At 34.9% G+C, this 23,325-nt stretch overlaps 1 protein-coding gene across 3 annotated transcripts in view; it reads left to right on the top strand.

Annotated features, from left to right (window-relative positions):
- The window catches only part of LOC150096993 (palmitoyltransferase ZDHHC3), a 150,982-nt gene extending 129,522 nt beyond the window's left edge, over positions 1 to 21,460 (top strand). For all 3 annotated transcript variants that reach the window (XM_090408219.1, XM_090408216.1, XM_090408217.1), the window contains 2 exons: positions 853 to 983; positions 20,480 to 21,460. In XM_090408219.1, the coding sequence (XP_090264345.1) occupies positions 853 to 983; positions 20,480 to 20,641 (293 nt within the window). In that variant the 3' untranslated portion in view covers positions 20,642 to 21,460. The remainder of the gene's footprint in view (positions 1 to 852; positions 984 to 20,479) is intronic.
- Positions 21,461 to 23,325: the final 1,865 nt, after the last annotated feature.

Consider the following 23,325-nt stretch of genomic DNA (forward strand, 5'->3'; position numbering starts at 1 on the left):
AATTCCATGTTTGGTCTCTAGAAGGTTTCCAGATCAGGTAAAAATGAATAAAAATAAAATACAAATTAATTAATTGATTGTCTTCAGGTAGAAGAGTAAATTTCATTGCCCAGTGTGAGACCACCACCCTGAGTTGTCTGCACCGAGTGGCTATGCCCTTCGCAATCATATGCCTGGGAAAGGAATGTCCTGGGTTTGATTTCCGTCGCTGACGCGAGGAGCTTTAGGATCTGTCTCAGATATAGCCAAATTAGCCAGTCTTGGGTGTGGACTGCAGGGTTTTTCTCCCCAGTTTATCTGCGGTTTTTCATCCCCCAAGCAGGCAAACCGGCCTTTAGAACTCAATGCTTCTACAGACATAGGATACACCTGGGGGTATAGGGCTAACCACCTTATCCTTCTGTACAGTTGCAGTTAATGAATAGAAAACCCTCAACACCACAAGGTAAAAGAGGGAAAAAGGAAAAAGCATAATTAAATCAGCTTAAACACACATGTTAAGTTGTTCTATGAAGGGCAAACATCTTCACAGTTAAGATGTTTTTCCTTCAGTTAGAAAAACTGGGATTTAAATCCCATGTATGATATGAAGAATCTTTTAATAGCATTTCAAGTAAAAGCAAAATAGAAAACAGTTGCATTTATATTCTGTATGTATTATAGAATAATTTTAGAATTATATCTTCAGAAAATCTAGTTCTCACTGTATGATCATGTGGATTCAGTTCCATTTTATAACTAGAAATGTTAAAATTTGCTAGTTATTGTAGCAATTTTAAATGGCATTATGCTAAACTGGATGTAAAATTGTATTGTATTTTTATTTACAAAATAGCGTATCTTTACTTGCAGAATGTTCAAGTCATTCACCTCCAGCTACCATAATCCTACTCTTGTTACTCATTTTTGAAGCCCTGCTGTTTGCCATATTCACACTTGTCATGTTTGGTACACAAGTTCAGGCAATCTGGAATGATGAGACCGTAAGTAGACTATAGAGAAATACTTTTTTGTCGTAGGTGGTGTAGTGCTATTTTGTGTTTAAGCTCAGTATCCCAGGAAATTATATCTTGCAAATTATTTTAAGGAACATTATGAATAAACTTTTGTTATATGATTGTTATATGGATGACAATTTGCAGTTGACCATGTAACAAAAAAAATCTATACTCCATTCTAGTTTACATCAGTAATTAATGCTGCAGGATCAAATTCACTTTAGAAAGAGAGAAATCTTCTTAATGCTTTGATAATTTATAAACTTGGTGGTAAACTTTATTGTTTATGTTAAATTTTACACATACTGACAAGAGTCACAAACATGACAATGAAATAGTTTAGTGTACTACATGTAATGGACAGTTTTTCTATTGGACATGGAGAGGTGGGGGGCATTCTAATGTTTTGCAACATATCAAAACAAAAAAAAAAAAAAAGCAAAAAACTGACACGAACAATTCATATTTAAAAAAACATTGTAAGGATTAATAAATTGTGACTGCAAGTCGTTTTCTGAACATGATCTCCACGCTTATGAACATTTTACATTGCTTGAAGTTCGGTGCTTTTTTTTTTTAATTTATATTTTTTATTTGTTTTTTTGTTACTTCCATTCACAAAAGGTGATTTGCATACCTGTAGTACATTTTGTACCCATTGATGGGCTAAGGATTTTTTTTTACAAGTTCAGAAACCCTGCTATAGAGCACCAAATATGGAACTTTTTCAAGCCACTTTATGCCTCCAGAAGCAGGATGGTAGTCTTGGGTGATGAAGTTCATCTCCTACCTAAAAGCAAATCACAAATATCCATGCCCATGGCAGGATTCAAACTTACAACCTATTGGTTGAAGAGCAGACACTAACCACTCGGTCAACCAGGCCAGCAGATATCATATCTATATCTTATTAAATATTCTTCATTTGAACATATTCCACATGATAACAGTGCATGCATATTTCAAGGATAAGTTTTTTTTAATAAACGTTTGTTGTAAACATGCATAATTAATACAAAATCAATCACTTTATATCTGTCATGTATTAAAGTAATTTACTTCAGAAACACATTAAAAATTTAACAGTATCTTATGATTGAATAAATTCATCTTATGAACGTTCAGTATACAAACATATTTTTGTGAAATGCTTCATTAATAAACTGGAGTTTGCCTGTAATTATTTCAAACAACATTGTACAGGAACCAAAGAAGAAATTGTTACTGATGAAGCCATGTTTGCCTTTCATACGGTAACTATAGATTTCGATTGATGGATTGCACAACCACAATAATGAAAAAGCTGTATGACAAAAAAAAGCTTTCTTACTCCCAAACCAAAACACAAGCAATAATTGTGAATGATCGCTCTCCATAGGCAGTGGAACAATAATTACTGACTTAAGTGAATCAAAATAAAATGTAGCTTGATTTTTTTAATTTTAAGTTGTTACTATTTACCAAAAAAAAAAGTTCATATGTTGCAGTTCATTAATTATCTGAAAAAACATATGATTTAATCACTGATCATATTTTAAATCTTATAGAGAAATTCAAGTTACGAGAAAGAAATCATCAATTAATTATACTAACTGACTTTTTCAGTTTTAAACTTAAAAAAAAAAGGAAAGAATGTATGTATTTGTAAAATTTGAGGTATCTACAAAGGGAAATATCATTGGCATATGCAATACCATACAATGTGCTACAGATTGTTTACGAGTCAACTTTGAAAGCATTTTTTAGAAAAATTAAACACAGAAATTTAACTTGAATTTCTCTTTTCCAAAAATTTTACAACAGTTGAAATAAATTCAAACTGTTGTAAAATTATATATACACATAGACTTATTATTGCTCCCAATGTAATTTTACATAATATTAATAATAGGACTCTAGCGTAGCATTGATGTATATTTTTTTTTTCATTTATTTATTTATTTTTATTTATTTTTTTTTTTTTTAATTTTTATTTATTATTTTTTTTATTTTTCACCAGAGGTCAGGCCAATAATTGTTGTAACGGTTGATCAGTAAGTTTAACAAACCATGTAGATTGTAGTGTAGCTTATTTTCTGTGTATAGTGCATATGCTCCAGAAGATGACCTTGATATAAAGGTTAAAACGTCAAAAGTGGATCTTAGTTTATATTAAACTAAAGTTTTACTCAAACACGGTAGTTGTCTCCATAATTTTCCAAAAATGTATTCGGATCACCATGTAAGCCTAAAAGAAAGGAAAAGCTTATATGTTGGTTAGACATAGTTTCTAATTTTTTAGGAAATGACAGCATAAACTAGATTATTAATTATAAACTTTAATTAATAGCTACCTACATTTTGGCAATGTTACATTGCCATCTTCAGGGATTGAAAAAACAATGATATGTGCATGCATGGAACTCGCACTAAACAAATGAAGCTGAAGAATGGCAACAGAAGTCTGTCCTAGGATCCTAAATGGTGCCCCCATAGTGGGCTAAATTGGGTTGTCTTGGCCGTTGTGCTGAAGATCTTAGAGTATGCTTCCCAAATTTGGGGCAGTCTCATGCACCAAAATTTGTTGAGGTTAGGAAAGTTTTTCAGAGCAGAGGCAGATTCAAGGAATAATATTTCGTACTTGTACATGCTGCAGCATAATAAAGTGGCCTTCTTCCAGCATATCCTGTGGTGGGTGTCCAAAGCATGATCAGCAAGTCCTGAGTGGCTGTAATGCTGGAACCAGATGTAGCTTTCTGTTTGGATATCCTGATATTGGCTATAGTAGGACGGTTTGCACAGGACCTGAAATACTCCAAGTCAGTCTAGGGGAAGTGGCTAGTCTTTGAGGGAGTGGATAAGAGATTCCAATTTCTTATGTGGTTTGTAACTGGTTGCGAGGTCATATTTCCTTAGGATTTTTGTTAATTTTTCAGATGTACCCCAGATACATGGAATGGTGATAGATTTAAAGTAATCTCTGCTTTGAAGAGGGAGGGGGAGGGTTGTGCTTACCTGGTTTTAATATTTTTTTGGGGTTGTAGCCATTGGCTAAGAAGGTATTAAGGATATTGTCAAGTTCAGTAATTAGGGCATTGTTATCCGAACTGTTCAGTTCACCATGAACTCAGGCTGTTTCGTTTGACAAGGAAAATTGTACAAACAGATAGAGGGGGACAGCCATGGGTTCTCCACCCCTAGCCAACTTCTTTATGGAGCCCTTTGAAGAAAAAGCCTTAAACTCTGCCCCACATAAAGCCACTGTCTGGCTGTGTTATGTGGATGATGTGTTCTCCATTTGGCCACATGGCCTGGATGCACTCCACAATTTCACAACACACTTAAACAGTCAACACCCCAGGATCCAGTTTACCTTGGAAAAGGAAAACAACAGTAGTCTCCATTTCATAGACAATCTGATTACATGCCAGCTTGATGGATCCCTGGCTTTCTCTGTTTACAGTAAACCTACACATATAAGGTGATACATTCATCAGCAGTCACCCCCTCCCCAACAATATGGGATTATAAAAACCCTATATAACAGGAAAAAATTAATCAGTTCAGATAACAATGCCCTAACTACTGAACTTGACCATGTCCTTAACACCTTCTTAGCCAATGGTTACAACTCCCAAAAATATTAAAACAAGGTAACCACAACCTCCCTCCCCTCTTCAAAGCAAAGATTACGCAAAAGCTATTACCGTTCCATATATTCGGGGTACATCTGAAAAATTAACAAAAATCCTAAGAAAATATGACCTCGCAACCAGTTACAAACCTCATAAGAAATTGGCATCTCTTATCCACTTCCCCTAGACCTACCTGGAGTATACCAAGTCCCTTGCAGTTGCAACATTCCTACTACAGCTAAACAGACAGGACAGCCAATATCAGGATATCCAAACACAGACTACATCTGGTTCCATCAATACAGCCACTTGCTGACCATACTTTGGACACTCACCACAGGATATGCTGGAAGAAGGCCACTTTATTATGTTACAGCAAGTATAAGTATGAAAGACTATTCCTTGAATCTGCCTCAGCTCTGAAAAACTTTCCAAACCTCAATTTGGATGCATGGGACTGTCTAAGATCGTCAGCCCAATGGCCAAGACAACCCAATTTAGCTCAACTAGGGTGCACCGTTTATGACTCTAGGACAGACTTCTGTTGCCTTTCTTCAGCCTCATTTGCTTGGTGTGTGAGTGCCCATATCATTGTTTTGTGATTCTTGAAGATAGCAATATAACATTACTGAAATATAGGTAGTTATTAATTAAATTTTTTATAATTAATAATCTAGTTTGCGTTGTCATTTCCTAAAAAAAAAAAAAAAAAAAAAAAAAAAAAAGTGAAGAGCTAACATTTCAGACTAAGGCACTTCTGACTGAATCAGTCCACCTAGATCTTACTTTTCTTCTGGGGCATCAAACACTTGTTTTGCTAACACTGTCAGGTTCTTTCCAAATATCTTCATTTGTAATGATTCTGCTATTAATGCCATCTGTTCAAACCCCTAATTTTTCCTAGAACTCATGTCTGTGGTCTCCAGTCTTTGATTAAGTGATTTATTTCTAACCCAACTCTCAAATCCTACTCAGATAATTTATTTAACAAATTCTACTACCTGAAAAGTTATACAGGAAAAATTGTATTTTAGAAAACAATTTTCAGACTTCTGTTAGTGATAGATAAAACGAAACTTTCCAACATGAAAATATGAAAACCATTGTTGAATTTATTTTGACACTACCTGGTTCCAGTGCTGTAATTGAAACGGCTGTTTTATTTTCTTTAGTGAATCTATTATGGGGCAAGGAGAAAAATCTATTTCCTAATTAACACTAGTAAAATCAATGATAATTATAAAAAAAACTATTTCAGAGGAATGAAGTGCAATTATTTGCACAAGCTTGTGCATAGAGAAAAAACAATATTAAACATTCTTCTGAAAAGTATGAGATCAATGTTTTTAGTGTTGTTTTTCCTTTATGCACGAGCTTATGCATAAAGGAAAAATTACAAGACACAGTAACTGTTAGGATTTCAAGTGCTACAAGAGAGCAAATTTTGAGGAACTTATGTATTTTACAGAAAATTTCACTTTAGTATTAAAAAATTAATTTTATTTATTTACCAATTTATTTCTTAATTGCTTATTTGTTAATTAGCTATCACAAACATAATCAAATGTTATAATTTTAAAAAATATTAAAAATCACCACATTTTGTTTCAATTTGTATTAATGATTTTTAAATAGTCCAAATAGTGAATTTTAGTTCATTGAAAATATATATATATATATATATACAGGGTGTTCGGGATAAATTTGACAGTTTCGTAAGGAAAAAGAAAATCTTCTTTGTATCTATTAAATTTAATGAATTGACAAAAAAACATTACAGGCAGAGTTAATTACAATATTATCAACAAGATTTACTCAAAATAACCACCATTAGCATCGATCACAGCTTCAATTCTGCTTCGGAACCTCGAACAAGCTGATGCTACAGTCTCCCTGGGAAGGGCCGCAAAAACTGTTTTAATTTTATCCATTAACTGGGCTTTTGTATTACTGGAAGTGCGATTGGTGTCTTTTTCAACTGCCCCCCATACAAAATAATCCATGGGGTTAAGGTCTGGGGAGTTTGGAGGCCAAACATTTGGACTGGTGAAGTCGTAGAAATTTTCAGACAACCATTTTTGACTTTTCCCAGAGGTGTGGCAAGGGGCCGAATCCTGCTGCCATACATACGGCCTACCATTGGCTACCCTTGTTATCCAGGGCTTGACTACAGTTAGCAACTCCACGAACAAAGCCCGAATTCCAATGCCAGGGTTCTTCAACACCTGTTCCTGCAGATTTGCGAGGAATTCTGCTGTACGAACGCAATCAGATCGTCTGCTAGGGATCTTTCTTCTTGCTACATCCTCGTAGTCACCATTGCAAGTCTCTAGTTCATGCCTGATTGTTTTTACTGTATTCAGGGAGCATTGGGCAGCAGTCGTAATATCCTTATTTTGATGGCGGGCACGAATCATCATGATACAAGTTATTCTCTTCCATGATTCAGGTGTGTTCCAGCTACCCATCCTTTCTGACATCTTGTATATGAATGAAGAAGGGTCCAAACTTTTAAATGAAGAGAAGTGTGTGTTAATACATGTAACTTACGGAAAAATATAATTAATTATAAATATGTCAAATTTATCCCGAACACCCTGTGTATATATATATTTTTTTATTTATTTTTTTTTTTTTTTAATTCTGAACCCCTCCCTCATGACATTTTACGTCCTGTATTTTCTATTTTAAATTATGGGCTCCCAAGGCCTTTTTTGTTATTTATTTATTTAATACAGTAGAGTGGTCTCCCATGATGAGTCTAAGGTTCTGCAGAGGTCATCATCAAATTTTTAATATACACCCTCAAGGGGTGTACAAGATATTATGATAGTACTACATGAAAACATTAAACCAATCAGCAATTTTCTTCCAAATGAATCTTATCTATCAAGACTCCAACATTATCAGATCTTATATTTCTGTCTTCTGAGGAATTTTTTTACTGTACCATTCCATCTACATCTTGCTCCTCTTCTGGATCTTTTTCCTGCCAACCTGGCCAAGAACACTTGTTTTGGTAATCTTTCTTCTCCCATTCAGTTTAAATGACCATACTCTTTGTGTTAGCAAAGCTAACATATTCCTGAATGCTAACAATGGTAACTTCTTTCTTAATATTCTCATTTTTTAATACAATACTACCATCGATGCCATCTGTTCAGTCCCCTAATCTTTCTCAGAACTCTCATATCTGTTGTCCTCAGTCTTTGATCAAGTGTTTTATTCTAACACAGTTCTCATGTTAAAACTGGTTATGAACACTGTTTTGTATACAGCTAGTTTAGTGTTTTGACTAATTTTTTCTTATTCCACATAAATTTATTCTGCTGTCTTCCTACCATGCCAGCTTTACTAAATCTGTTGTCTATTTTCATATTTAATTTACCATCTTCACTAAAAATTGTACCTAAATAGCTGAAATGTTTTATTTGTTCTATATGTTCACTATTCAGGATACAGTTGACGTTTTCAATATTTCTGCCTATTTTCATTGTCTGTCTTTTTATTACTGATTTTCATACCAAATTTAGTACAACAGTTATTCAATTTAGTCAGGGAATCTTGCAGACTTGTACTGGATTTATTTAGAAGCATATCATCTGCATAAAGTAACAAACTGAGATTAACATTGCCAATTTGGATATCAGATTTAATATACCACTTTCCTTTATAATGTGATCCATGTAGATAATGTGCACCCTTGTCACACACACACACTTGATTTTACCTCAAACCATATTCCTGTACCTCCTTCAAATCTAACTGCTGACGTACAGCTTAAATAGAGACTATATATTGCTTGATATAATATCCCATTTACACCATATAACTGCAGCGTTCTGAAGAGCTTTCTTCTTGGCACCTTGTCATATGACTTTTCCAGATCAACAAAATTTAAATAAAAATCCTTGTTATATTCCCAAAATTTCTCAGCTATTTGTCTTAAAATGAAAATCTGATCCTGACAACTTCTATTTGGCCTGAAACCAGCTTGTTCTTCACCACACTTTTCTTCCACCATTTTTCTTAGCTGTTTGTCAACTATACTTGCATAAATCTTACCAAGAACACTCAGTAGGGGAAATACCTCTAATTTTTACATCCAGTTTTATTTCCCTTTTTATAGATGAGTACTATGAGCCATATGCAAGTCATCTGGAATTTGACCCTCTGACCAGGCCTTCTGAATTATACAGTGCAGCCACTGTAAAAACTTTTATACTTCCATATTTGAGCATTTCTGGTCAAATTTATCTACTCCAGCTGCCTTTCCACATTTCAGGTTTTGATGGCTTCTTCAAGTAGAAGAAGCCATCAAAAATACATATCCTTCAAAATGGATATGTATTCCTGATGCATTCTTGTTGGGAGTTTTCTACCACTGTGCTGACACTGCTTGTTTCATTTAGCAATCTTTCAAAGTAATTACTCCAGACATACTGAATATCTTCAGTTTTCATGTCACCTTCAATATCTCTGATAGCTTTTTCTATAGCTTCCAGAATATTTTGCCACTTTCCTGATATTTATTTTCTTTGTTCTTACCAAAATCTTCTATGGCTTTTGTTTAGCTAGTTTTACACAGTGGTTTGGTTTCTTACATTTTTCTTTGTATTCTCCAAGAACATAAGCTGACCTACTTGCCAAGAACTTTCAGTTTTCTATTCCCATTTCAAAATTCTATTCCCACATCTCTGAACTCTATTTGAACAGTTTTTATATGTTACCAGTTTTTCTGTCTTCTCCCTGAAAGAAGCTCGACATATTGAGTGAAATATATAGGATATATTTATTTAGTTTTATATGTTTAATGTACATGCTTCTGTTAAAACAACAATTTACAAACAAAATTGCATGTTCTCATAGCCGATTCACCTGTGCATGGGATGAAAAACCTGCGGTTGTTGGAAATTAGGTTTGTGTGTGTCTAGGATGCATTTAAACTTCCTTGAGGTGAAGAAAGTCACTAAAGATGCGTCTGAGTCTGGCCAGGTGGCAACCATATCATCCACATAGCATACCCAAAAGGAAGGTTGAGGTTGTATGAAAGAGAACAGTCTTCAAGATGCTGTAAGTAGAAATTGGCAAGTACAGGTGACAAAGGGCTTTCTATAGCAATTTCTTTGATTTGTTTGTAGAATTGGTTTTTGAATGAAATAGCCTGAGTGCATGACATAGTCAAACATTTCAACTATGTCTGGAGGGAACTCTAGCAGTTGGGGTGTCAGACAGAGGTACACTGGTAAATAAGGACTCATACCCAATAATAAAAATAATAATAATAATAATAATAATAACCTCAGATTTGGCCATGATATCTCTCATGGCCAATTTTGAAGTTTTCAATTTTTCCTAACCCTTCAGCCTGAAGGGTTGGGAAAATTAACCTTCCTGGACATCCTCCTTTCTCATATTTCATCTGAAATACTAACATCTGTTCACCATAAATCTTGAACACATTACATCAGCCCATCATCCATCTCAAAAAAAAAATAAGCGTCTTGAAATCTTTGTTCAATAGAGCACACATTATATGCTCCATTTTCCAAGCTCTCCAACGAGAACTGAACACCATCCAGTGCATTATATTACAGAATGCTTCACCTCAAGGAAGTTTAAATCCTAGACACATGCAAACCTAACCCCAAGAACTAAGAACCTGTATGATGAGTCCCTATCCCAAACATTGCAGGAATCTCAGATGCAATGGTCCTAAAAAGATGGTTCAGTCCTTATACATTCTTCCCTATCAACAAAATTTCCTCCTGGTTACCATCTGCAAAAGATAAACAGCCCCCCCCCCCTCTCTTTCTCTCTCTCTCTCTCTTTCCCTGATGTTTACCAGGATCATTTCGAGTGCCCCTGCTCATACTTTGAACATACAGGACATTCAGTCAAAACATGGCTACAAGAACATCTATCTTATAGCAATAACAATAAACCTAAAATCTGGCCTTGCTCAGCATGGAGTGGACACTGACCACAATATCTTCTGGTCTAATACTTGCCCTTTATGTTGGTGGCATTTTAGGTTTGAGCAGTGCTTCAGCACTCTTTAAATAACTGCTCAAACCTAAAATGCCACCAACGTGTTGTTTGTCTGACACGAAACGACTGTTTGTCCATTGCCAAGATTTGGGAGTCTCATTCTCATAAATGGCAATGAAAAGAAATAGCATGCCCTCCCTTCCCCCCCCCCAATCTTTTTTTTTTTTTTTAAATACAATGCTGTGTCATTTTAATTTTAGTTTTGGCTTTAACTATAATCACATTTGATTTTTTAACCACCCATATGTGACATTCCATCACATGGCTCAGCTCGGTAAATAGAATTAACATTCTTTGTTCTAGAAAAACACTACAATTATATGGAGTAAATGGAGCATTATACAGAGCAGTACATAGTCTATATTAATGTAAGCCAGCTGTTAGAATTGAAGGAAATGCAGGAAGAGGGTTTGTTGTAAAATCAGGTGTGAGACAAGGATGCACATTATCTCCACCCCTATTTATCATCTATATGGATCACATTATGAAAGAAAGTGGCCCTCCAATCCTAATATCAGATTTAATAATCTGATATTAGGATTGGAGATATTAAACTGAGCTCTTTGCTTTATTCAGATGATGTTATACTCCTGAACACATCTACTGCAAATCTACAGGATTCTCTAACTAAATTGAATAAAATGAGTAACAAATTTGGCATGAAAACCAGTAATAAAAAGACTAAAATTATGAATATAGGCAGGAACTTCTGCTACATTCTCAATGGAGAGCCTATAGAACAAGTAAAATATTTCAGCTATTTAGGTACAGTTTTTTAATAAAGATGGCAAATTTAAATTTGGAAATGGATAACAGAATAATCAAAGTTGGTATCATGGAGAGCCAGTTGAATAAATTTATTTGAAATAAGAGAGAAATTAGCCAAAACACTAAATTAGCACTACATAAGACAGTGTTCAATTTTAATTATGGATCTCAGAGTTTGGTTAGAAATAAAGCACTTGATCAAAGATTAGAGACCACAGATATGAGAGTTCTGAGAAAAATTAGGAGAGTGAATAGATAGCATCATAGCAGGATAACATTCAGGAATATGTGAGCAGGGCTAATCTCCGATGATATGATCGTTTAACAGGATGGTTAGGAAAGGTTAGCAAAATAGCTGTTAAATGCCAAGGTAGCAGAAAAAAGACCCAGAGGAAGATCCACCAAGATCTAGGTGGATTGATTGTCAGAAGTGCCTTAGAACAAAATGTTAGATATGACACTATTAGTGCTAACAAGTAATAACCAAATGAGCGTGTATTTTCGTGATCACAGAACTAATGTAAATAACTATTTAGGAACATTGATCAAGTGTAAACGGATAAGTATTTTAATACTGACTAGTTTCACCAAACATAAGCTGTTGGCATCGTCAGGGTACAAGCACTGAGGTTAAAACATATCACAAAATAGATCTTAACTGTAAATTCTAAAAATTATAGTTACAAACTAAAATAGCATTGAACGTGAATAATACACGTATCACGTGTACATGATTTACTAGTTGTTGCTAAGGAACGTTCTATAGTTTGCATTCAAGTTCATTTCTTGTGTGTTCAGAGATCTAATTAGGGTTTTCCATATCTCTGGAAGTATTAAACCTCGGTTCCTGTTAAGGTTATCTGTAGTGCGTGCAACCGTAGCAGCTTCTTTAAGCAGTTGAGAGCGGTAGTCCTCTTCTATGTAAGGGGTACAACTTTTGTCCGACTCAGTGATGTGGTTTGTTATGGAGACATGTGATGACAGGCCTGATATGTCTTGTCTGTTGTTTTTAACATAACCAATGTGTTCCTTCTGTCTAATCTCGAATTTTTACGAATTGTTTCTATAGGTTTGAATGTCACTCTTATTTTGTGTGGTTTGAGGAGATTAGTGAGCTTGTTAGAGATACTGCTAACATACGGAAATCCGATTGTTGTAATATATTGAGTGTCTTCTCATTCTCTTTGTGGTGGCTCCGAGAAAAGGATTTTGTTGACGAGTCTTAGTGGGTAGCCATTCAAGGCGAGGTTATTAGATATCAATGTTAATTCATCTTGGAGGTCCTTTTCATCTGTTGTGATGCTGATATCTCTTTTCTTTAGTATGTGTACTATGCTGAGTTTGTGAGAAATGTGGTGTGTGGAGCTGAAATGTAGATAACGTCCTGTATTCGTAGGTTTCCTGTAGACTGATAGGTTCAAAAGGCCATTAACTTTCTTCTTAATTAAGATGTCTAAGAATGGTAGTTGTTTGTCTTTTTTAAGTTCTAGAGTAAATTTAATAGAATGGTGAAAGGAGTTGATGTTGTTGAGAAAATCAATTAGGTCATCTTTTTGTGGTTCCATACAATGAAGATATCATCTACATATCTCCACCAAATTATTGGTTTAGGATTTATTTGAGATAGAATTTTATTTTCGAGATCCTCCATAAATAGGTCAGCACAAGAAGGTGAAAGGGGGCTACCCATTGCCAGGCCAGTTAATTGTTTGTAAATAGTTTTCTTCCAAGAAAAATAGTTTGAATTTAGGCAATGATTGTACAGTGAGGTTATATCTTGTGGGAATAAAGTGCCTAAGATAACTTCCACCACAGGAACGTTTGTAAAAAGAGAAGTGACATCTAAGCTTGCAAGTAGATCATTTTCAGATATAGTAATGTTTTTTAATTTATCCACAAAATATTGTGAATTTCGGACATAACTCTGAGTTATGGATATGTTGTTGTAAGAGTTTAGAGAGATGCTTAGACAATAAGTAGGTAGGTGAGTTAATGCCATCTACAATGGGGCATAAAGGAATACCATCTTTGTGAACTTTTGGAACCCCATAAAGTCTTGGAGTTAGAGGGTGCATGGATTTTAATTTTTTAATTAGATCTGTTGGCCAGTTGATCATATTGCGTAGTAATTTGGTTGTGTCATTGTGATTTTTTAATGTAGGATCTTTCGTTAAGATATGGTAAACAGACATGTCCGACAGTAGATTGTTGACTTTATCCTCGTAGTCCTTGGTGTTTAATATCACAGTACTGTTACCCTTATCTGCCATAAGTATTATAATATCTTTCTTTCTCTTCAAATTATGAATGGTTCTTCTATCTAGAGAGGTGAAGTTTTGGTATGGGGTTCTAGAAGAGGAGAGTATTGTGCAACTTTTTAATCTGAGGTCATTTGCTATGTGTGGTGGTAATAACAAAATTGCTTTGTCCAAACTGCAGATGAAATCTACTTTTGGTATCTGTTCAGGTGTTATAGCATAGTTGAAACCTTTTTTGAGGATAGCGATTTCAGGTTTATTTAAAACGTGATCCGAGAAATTAAGAATAACATTGTTATCTGGTAGAGAAGGTTTGGACTTAATATGGTTAGTATAAAGATGGTTAAATTTCTTGATTTGAATGTTTGCTTTTATTGAAAACTTTAGCGTAGCTAGTGGTGTTGATCATTCTAAGAGTTGCCAAATTTCTTGGTCTAGAGAGCTCGAGATATCCATGAAGAAATCGTAACATTGTGAGTCTATTTGACTTAACAAAAATCTTGTGTGTTGTATCCTTTCTTGAAGGAACGAGAAAGATATCTTGAAATAAATATTTGTAGCCCGTCTCGAATTGAATTGATGTTTAAAATACAGGAACTTAGGAATTATACAGTTATCTCGATATCTTTTTAAAAATGTGGGATGATTTAGTAACCTTGCTTTTTTGCATTTTAAGAGTTCAAAATGGCATACCTTTATTTTTATATCACCATTGATTCTATTCATAACGAGTGTGTATTTTCTTGATCACAGAACTAATGTAAAAAAAAAAAAGCATTCCGTATGTGAGCAGTATCTCTAACAAGCTCGCTAATCTCCTCAAACCACACAAAATAAGAGTGACATTCAAACCTATAGAAACAATTCGTAAACTACTATGATCTCCAAAAGATACCCATCCTTTCTATAAGTATGCTGGAGTCTATGATATCCCATGCTCGTGTGGTTCAAGTTACATCGGCCAGACTTCGAGAAGCCTCAAGATTAGATAGAAGGAACACATTGGTTATGTTAAAAACAACAGACAAGACATATCAGGCCTGTCATCACGTCTCCATAACAAACCACATCATTGAGTGGGACAAAAGTTGTACCCCTTACATAGAAGAGAACTACCGCTCTCGATTGCTTAAAGAAGCTGCCACGGTCGCACGCACTACAGATAACCTTAACAGGAACCAAGGTTTAATACTTCCAGAGATATGGAAAACCCTAATTAGATCTCTGAACACAAGAAATGAACTTGAATGCAAACTATAGAACGTTCCTTAGCAACAACTAGTAAATCATGTACACGTGATACGTGTATTATTCACGTTCAATGCTATTTTAATTTGTAACTATAATTTTTAGAATTTACAGTTAAGATCTATTTTGTGATATGTTTTAACCTCAGTGCTTGTACCCTGATGATGCCAACAGCTTATGTTTGGTGAAACTAGTCAGTATTAAAATACTTATCCGTTTACACTTGATCAGTGTTCCCAAATAGTTATTTACATAAGTAATAACCAATTTGGAGGAAAATTATTGAAAGGAAGTTATTAATAATGTAAATTTATTCATGTAGTGCTGTCATATAATACCTTGAACACCTTTTGAGGGTACATATTAGGAAATTGATGATATTCTAGCTTCACCTTGTGATTATGCTGAAGCACTGATGATGGCTTGTTAATTTCTTCCCTAAGTATTTGCAGTAATAAAAATTGATGCTAAATTCTTGTGAATGCATGTCTAAGAATATAGACATTAAATTAAAATATAAAATTTTGTTAATGCCATAATCTGTAATATATTTAAGCCATATTTCTAGTAGAACACATACTAAAATCAAACTCTCCTAAACCAGTTTTATTATATGGAAATGAAACATAATGTAAAAAAGAAAAATTAATCCATGAAAAAAGATGATATGGGACCACATGAAAAAGATATAAAAGAATTCTTGGTTTTTAAATATAAAACCCATTAGTAAATATAAACAAAATTGGATATAACAAATAGGCAGACAAAAATATATTATTGTATTGCCATATTATTAAAATACTCTGAATCACAAATGTAGAATTTATTTTTTTTTTTAACTTGGTTACAATGTAAACTATACTCGCTCTACAACCATCTGTGCTTTGGAGTATTTTAATGATATAGTGATCACCATTTTTTGCCACTTGTACATGAAAAATGTCACTCATAAATGGATTTTGCTCTCAGTAACAAATGAGAACTTAAGCCATAATTAGAGAATAAAACTCACAACAAGTATACCTATTTATTTATTCATTCATTCATTCTTATGGCAAAAGGAATACAAAGCAGCCCAGTCCAGAAAGCCAATCCAGGGTCTCATCCATATGCTTACATAATATTTTTATTATTAAGCACAGTATTTTCACACAAGTGTTAAGGGCATCTTTAGTATGACTTTCATATTGAAGTAGAACAACCAGAAGACTCAACAATGAAAATGTGTGAACTGCATGGATCATGCAGAATGGCATAGTCTTAAAATACATTACTGTCCTAAATATAAACTTTAAACAAGAGATGATTAATTCTTATTTTAAAAAAAACTACTGCCTGTGGAAAGTGTGAAGTATTATTTCCCATAATAGGGATAACTTCAGTCCATTTCTATTCAGGTTTGGATAGTGTATTTTAAGATTTTTAATTATTATGTGTGTGTGTGTGTGTGTTTAATTATTAACTGTCTTAAACACCAAGAAAAAATATAAGAGATTTAATGTTTCACTACTAGTTTCATTGGAAATGCCAACTTTGTCAGGTGAATACAGTACCATGGAGAAAACATCTTAAAAATATATATTGTAATTTACACAAACACATAGTTTAGAACAAGTAGTAGTTGTGTGTGAAATTGAGTCTGAGTGTTAGTTCTGGCGTGAAGCACTGTGCGTGTGAAGGATATCATGAGTATGCCAAAACTGGATTACAGCACTATGTGAATTGGATAGGCTGTAATTGCGATTGCTGTTTAGATGGGTGAGGTCGTGAGCTATTTCTTTGGATTTCAAGAGCATTTATGGATGTTTGAAGTTAAATTCCAGTCTATTTGATGTTGTCGTCCTTCAACATTGGTATTGGCCGAGAATAAAACGTAGCTGGATAGGGCACTAGTACAGACTCTGTTATAAGAAATGTCACGTTGGTGTTCTTCTAGGTGGAGAGAGATGGACTGTTCTGTCTGGCCATAATATGGTTTGCTGCAACTGCAAATGATTTTGTATACTCCTGGGAACCGAAGAAGGTTATTTTACTTTAGGTTGACTGAGGCAAGATCGGAGTTTTGGAAAGGTGGAGAAATATGTTTTAACATTAAATTTCTAGGATTTTTGCCAGTTTAGGAGAAAGAGAACCTATATATGGTAAGGAGATGTAGGCTGTTGGGTTTGAGTTGTTCTAGTAAGTTTTATATCTAGAAAAGCTAAAACACCATTAACTTCTGGTTCGGATGTGGAGTTTATATTTTGGAAATTGTTTAAATGATCCAGAAAGGTTTGTGAGTTTTCTGGGCCATGCTCCCAAATTAGGAAAATGTCGTCCATGTAATGCAGCCAGATTTTGGGTTTCAGTGTCGCTGAGGAAATGGCTTTTTCTTCAAAATATTCCAGAAAAATGTTGGCTAGCACCAGAGACAACAAGCTACCCATTGCCAAACTGCTATTCTATTTGTAGATCTTGTCTTCAAATAAGAAGTAGCCTGAATTCACACAATGCACAAGCATGGCGAAAAGTTTTTTAGATAACTTGTTTTTTAAAAGACTAAGGACTTCCTGGGTTGGAATGTTGGTGAATAGTGAGACTATGTTGAAGCTTGCCATTCTGTCTGCTTCATTAAGTTGGATGTTCTTGATCTTCGAGGCAAAATCAGCCAAGTTCTTGATACATGAAAAGGATTTTCCTGTGACACGTTTCAAGGAGTAAGCGAGATATTTCGAGAGATTGTATGTAGGGGAGTCAATGCCTTGAACTATTGGTCTGGGAGGAGTGTTTTCTTTGTGGATCTTCAGAAGGCCATATAAACGGGGAATAAGTGGATGAAGAGAGCAGAGTGATAGGTGGATATTCCTAAGTAATTCTGAGGTGGATTTGAGAAGATTATTTGTCCGGTTATGTAGTTCTCTTGTGGGGTCTCTTTGAAGTTCTGAGTAAGTATTACAGTCTAATAATTCACAGATCTTGAGGCGATAATTGGTTCTATTCAGGATGACAGTGGCGTTCCCTTTGTCAGCTGGAAAAATGACGATATCTTTATTATTCTGCAGTTGATGAATAGCTTTACTCTCCAAACGAGAAACGTCGTCAGTGGGAGGTCTACTGTTGTTGATTGCAAATATAGCTTCTTATCCTAAGTAGATCTGCATCCTGTGTTGGTAGATTGGAGGCAGCTTTTTCTATTTTCATAAAAAAAAGTTCTTTAGGAATAGATCTAGGTGAAGGGATGAAATTAAGCCACTTGGAGAGTACATTTATTTCTGCCATTGTAAGAATATGTGAAGATTTATTAACGACAACATTATTAAGAGTGTGTGAAGCAATATTAGAGAATAAACGGTCTTGTGTACGTTTGAGGGAATTAAATTTAAGGGAAAGCGTAAGAACTAATGCTCGGATTCAATTTCAAACACGACTATTTCTTGTTCTAAACTATGTGTTCGTGTAAAGTACAATATATTTTTAAGATGTTGTTTTCTCCATGGTACTGTATTCACCTGACGAAGTCAGCATTTCCGATGAAACTAGTAGTGAAACCTTATTAAATCTCTTGTATTTTTTCTTGGTGTTTAAGTCAGTTAATAATTATAAACATGTCATTAAACCGAGTCAATTACTCTGTAAATAAATATATATATATCCACACATCTACTGGGCTGGCCAAAATATGATAATTCACACTTGGAAAGAATTTGATACTCCAGGATGGGCCAAGGCAGAAGTTGATCTTTTGTAGAACCAGAAAATTTGTTAATAGGGCAAAAGGACATATGTAGGCTAAGAAATCTAAGTATATCGATGAATAGCTTTTCTCTCCAAACGGGAGAGAAAAGGACAAGGGGAAACTATAGTTATTAATGATTTTGTTGACATAAGACTTAGTAAAACTAGTCTAAATTGGAAGTCATGCCGAAGATGCCCTTGACACTTGGGCATTGAAAATTCTGTATACTTAATAATAATAATAGTCATCCACCACTTAAAGGTATTCACTATCTGAGTTTAACTCCCACTGAGACCTCAAAAGTTATCACTCTGGATAAGGATCCTATTCCTAATGCATAGCAATATATATACATACATCCAAAAGAACAAGTTTTGCATTATGGAATCGTAGGGCAGGTTGCTGTGAAGTCATCCACCTCCGTATACAAGTAGCTTGGTCATGAAGATATTTTATATGTAAACTTTTCTTGTGCTTCAGTAAAGGATTGAAACAAAAATATAGTTTGTCTTGTATAACACTCATCCTGTAGCCTTAGTTGCTTTCTCTGTAATTCTAACAAACAAACCCACTCTTATTATTTCTGTTATAAGGCCAGCTACGATATATGGAACAGAAAGTTGGGTAGAAATAACATTTCTGAAATTGCAATAATTGGTGGAAGCTGTCAATTTCCATTCCAGTTAATGCAGTTTCATTCATGTGAAAATATTAATGAAACAAGTATGAGCTGTTGTCAGCATTATCTTTTGGTAAAGCCATATGTCAAAATTACTGCTGAAAGCAACCAAGACTGAGGCCTTTGTATTATGTGCCATCTAAAAACTGTTAAAGGTTTCAGATGTTCCATTCATAAAATTTAGTGTCTCATGTTCCATTTTGAATTTTTCTGTTAGCACGTTTGCTGCCACGCTACTTCGGCATAGTCTGTTCCCATACGCCGAGCAATTTCACTTCTTCAACGTCAGTACAATAATCTCGTTGCCGGCGGTAAGCATCATACAAGTATACTCGTAGTTGGCTTGTGCAGAGCATATACCATCTATGAGAATACACAGTTTTGATGCTAGCTCCACAAGCCAAGCATTTTCACTTCTTTAAGGTCAGTACAGTAATCTCGTTGCCGGCGGTAAGCATCATACGAGTATACTCGTAGCTGGCTTGTGTGGCTGGTTTACCAACTACGAATATACTCATAGTTGGCAGTGAATGTGTTAACTCATAATATTTGGGAATCTCATTTCTTTATAGGTCTGAAGTACACAGTGCTATATAAACTTATGAAGCTCTATTTTTAAAAATGTTACATGCTCAATTGACATTTCAGTAGTTAAACATTGTTTTTTTTTTTATTTCTTTTTTCCTCCCTTAAGCAATATAATAATCACTTTCAATTTTATACATATTTCAGTTGATTTTTTTATAGAATCCTACTGCATAAAATGTTGTGAACCTATTTGTATATGTAGTACTTTAGGTTGACTATAGTTAGATAATCTGGTTCTCATACTCAAGAAAACAAAACAAACTTTTTTTTTCAAGCCACTTATGCTTCTAGTAAGAAGGATGGCAGTCTCACAGTAATAAATTCATCTGCCACTTAAAGATATTCACACACACATCTGCCTGCAGTGTGATTCAAACATAGCATGTTAGTTGGAGAGTAACTGCACTATCTGCTCAACCAACATTGTGTGTGTAAATCAGTTCTGTTAAGAGCTGATGCAGTTTATGTATACCTTTTTGTGTGTGTGTGTGTGTGTGTGTGTGTTTTTGTGTGTAATTAAATAATACTTTATTCAATATAACTGCAATTATATATTTCAGGGTATTGAACAATTGAAGAAGGAAACTGTGAAATGGCAAAAAAGGTCGCCATGGCGAAGCATCAGAGCTGTATTTGGGCGCTTTTCCCTCCATTGGTTTTCTCCATTCACTGGTCCCAACACATTCATCAGTAAGGCAGAAAGATCTTTATATGAAGTTTGACTATTGTGAAAATGGTCTGATTGTGTAATAAACAAATTCCATTAGATATGTAGCTATAACAAATATAACAGCTTTTTTCATTAAAAGCTGTTGAAATGAAAGGCTACACCAGTGCTGCACAGTAGGGCTATGTGTATATGCACATTATCACTTCACCTCATCTTTTTTGCTGACCATCTGATGTGTATGCTACAACCCGTTATTTTACTGTTAAAAAAGAAATAACTAATATATCATCAGATTATCTGATATGAATGTCCACATTTGAATACCTGCCTGAAGCTACTTGTGATTTTTTCTGGAGATTTCAGGGATAGGGAACTGGTTCCCTTTTTAAAATAAATTGGACTATTGCATATTATGTTTTGTGATTAGAGTATTTATTTTTTACATGTTGGAATCAAGCAAATAAATATATATGGAAAGAATTTTAAATTTTTGAAATTCCCTGTGAAATCAATATTGGAAATTTCTTATAAAAAATAATGTATATGAAGTTTTAGTAATCCGTTTTTATTGACATTTTATCCTTTTGTAAGAAAGTTTTACAGTAATTTTTTAGATTGACTATTTTGAGAAAATTTTCCAGTTTTTTTTATGTTTCTTGTAGATAATTAGGTTTTACTGTATAGAAAAAAAAACTGTTATTACAAAAATGTTAAAATATTCAGATTTGCATTTTGTATCCTATATGGTTACTATAATAATAGCTTCCACTCAAAAGAAATCTCTTGCTAGAGGGATCTGCTTAATCAAAATATATATAAAGTAAATGTTTGTTGGAACAAATTAGAATTAAAAAATTCTTTTATTCATTCATTTTTGTGTATTATTTTATTTGTAAAACTTTTGAAGTGTTTGAAAAAGAAAACCTCATCAGTTCATTGTGACATGTGTTCAATGTGTGACAATTTTTTAATCTGATTTTTAACAAGCTACTCTGTGATATTTTGTTATCTCCTTTGAAGTACAGTATTCTTTCATTTATCCAACAATGTGAGATATCAGAATTTGCTGTTCTGATAATTGAAGAGTTGGATAAGTGAAGTATAATCACATGGTACTCGCCATAAATCAATTGACATATATATATGAGTCGGTTAATTGGAGGATCATTGCTTTGAAGGTTGGTTAAATGATAGATTACTGTAGTTCCATTGTAACTATATACAACCTTTCCCCATGCCTATGCCTTACCCATCTTCCCACAGGCACAAAAAGATTAGGCAGTTGGATTTTGGGCCAGTGAACTCATAAGTCTACTAGATTTTTGGAAATTTATTCATCTATGTTTGCACAATTTTGCACTTGCAGAGTGCATTCATATCTGGCTTCATAGAGGTTGAACAACTAGCTGTTGAGTGTTAGAAAGTAAAAGAGACAATAGGTACATGTGTGAATTTACTTGCACTAATATTAAATATATTTAATATTATTAGTTTTAAAAGAACCCAGCCGAGGTGGAGGAGTCGGGAAAGGACACGTCGAAGCCTTGCCGGTCCCAAGCCCGGAGAAATGGGGAGGGTTAGTGAGGGGTCAACCACCCCTCCTATAAAAAGCCTCTGGTTACGAAACAAGTACCACAGAAGCCTCGGAACTCGGATGCTTTTGTGACAGATTACTAATCGTTTTGGGACCCGGAATATACACAGTTTGATGAAAGAAGGTGCTCTTTTTAATGTGATGAATGCCTTATGACAGTATAAAATTAGACTTTGTGCTGTACAAGAGGTGCATTGCCTGGGCCATGGCTCGACCCATAATCAGAGGTACACGCTATTCTACAGTGGTGATGACAGAGGACAAAGAGTCCTTGGAACTGAGTTTTTAGTTAGTGATAAATTTCTGTGTAATATTTTAGATTTTAAACCTGTGAACAATCGGCTGTGCACTATTAGAGTTAAGGGACATTTTCAAAATGTGTCTATTGTGAACTGTTACGGAAGAGAGCTGGGAGGAAGCCAAAGATTGTTTCTACGAAGTGCTTGAGCACACTTGTGTTAATCGACCGTCTTATGACGTCAAGCTAGTGGTGGGAGATTTCAATGCGAAGCTGGGGGGGGGGGGAGAGTGCGCGTGACATCCTCTCGTGAGAAGTGAGAGTCTACAGGAGGAGTGCAACAATAATGGGACCTGACTTGCGAGTTTCGCCTCAGCCACGGGATGCTTTGTAAAGAGTACTATGTTTGCACACAAAGACATTCACAAGCAGAGACCTGGAGATTGCCGGATGGTAGAACAGCTAACCAAATAGACCATGAACTAGTGTATTGGCGTCACCACAGCTCCATCTTGGATGTGAGGAGTTTTAGAGAAGCAGACGGAGATAGCAACCACTACCTGGTAGCCTACGATTTCAGGCATGGAATTGCAGTCCAGAAGCCTTCGCGTCCAGATGCCAGACACACGACCTGTACAAGTTGAAAACAGCGGAAGGCAGGCGGGCTTTCCAGTTAAAGCTGCAAAACCGCTTTGAGGAGTTACAGGAGGAGGGTGATCCGGATAGGATGTGGGACACCATCAAAAATATGGTCGCATCTGCTGCCTCAAGGACTGTGGGAAAGAGAAAGAAAAGAAGAAAGGCATGGTTTAATAGAGAGTGTGAAGAAGCTGTAGCAAAACAAAGGGAAGCACTATTGAGCTACTTAGCAGACAGCAGGAAGAAGGCTGCATGCATATGAGAG

Source organism: Typopeltis vanoorti, chromosome 18, assembly GCF_054136105.1.
Source record: "Typopeltis vanoorti isolate ZY-2024b chromosome 18, IOZ_Tvanoo_1.0, whole genome shotgun sequence".
NCBI lineage: Eukaryota > Metazoa > Arthropoda > Arachnida > Uropygi > Thelyphonidae > Typopeltis > Typopeltis vanoorti.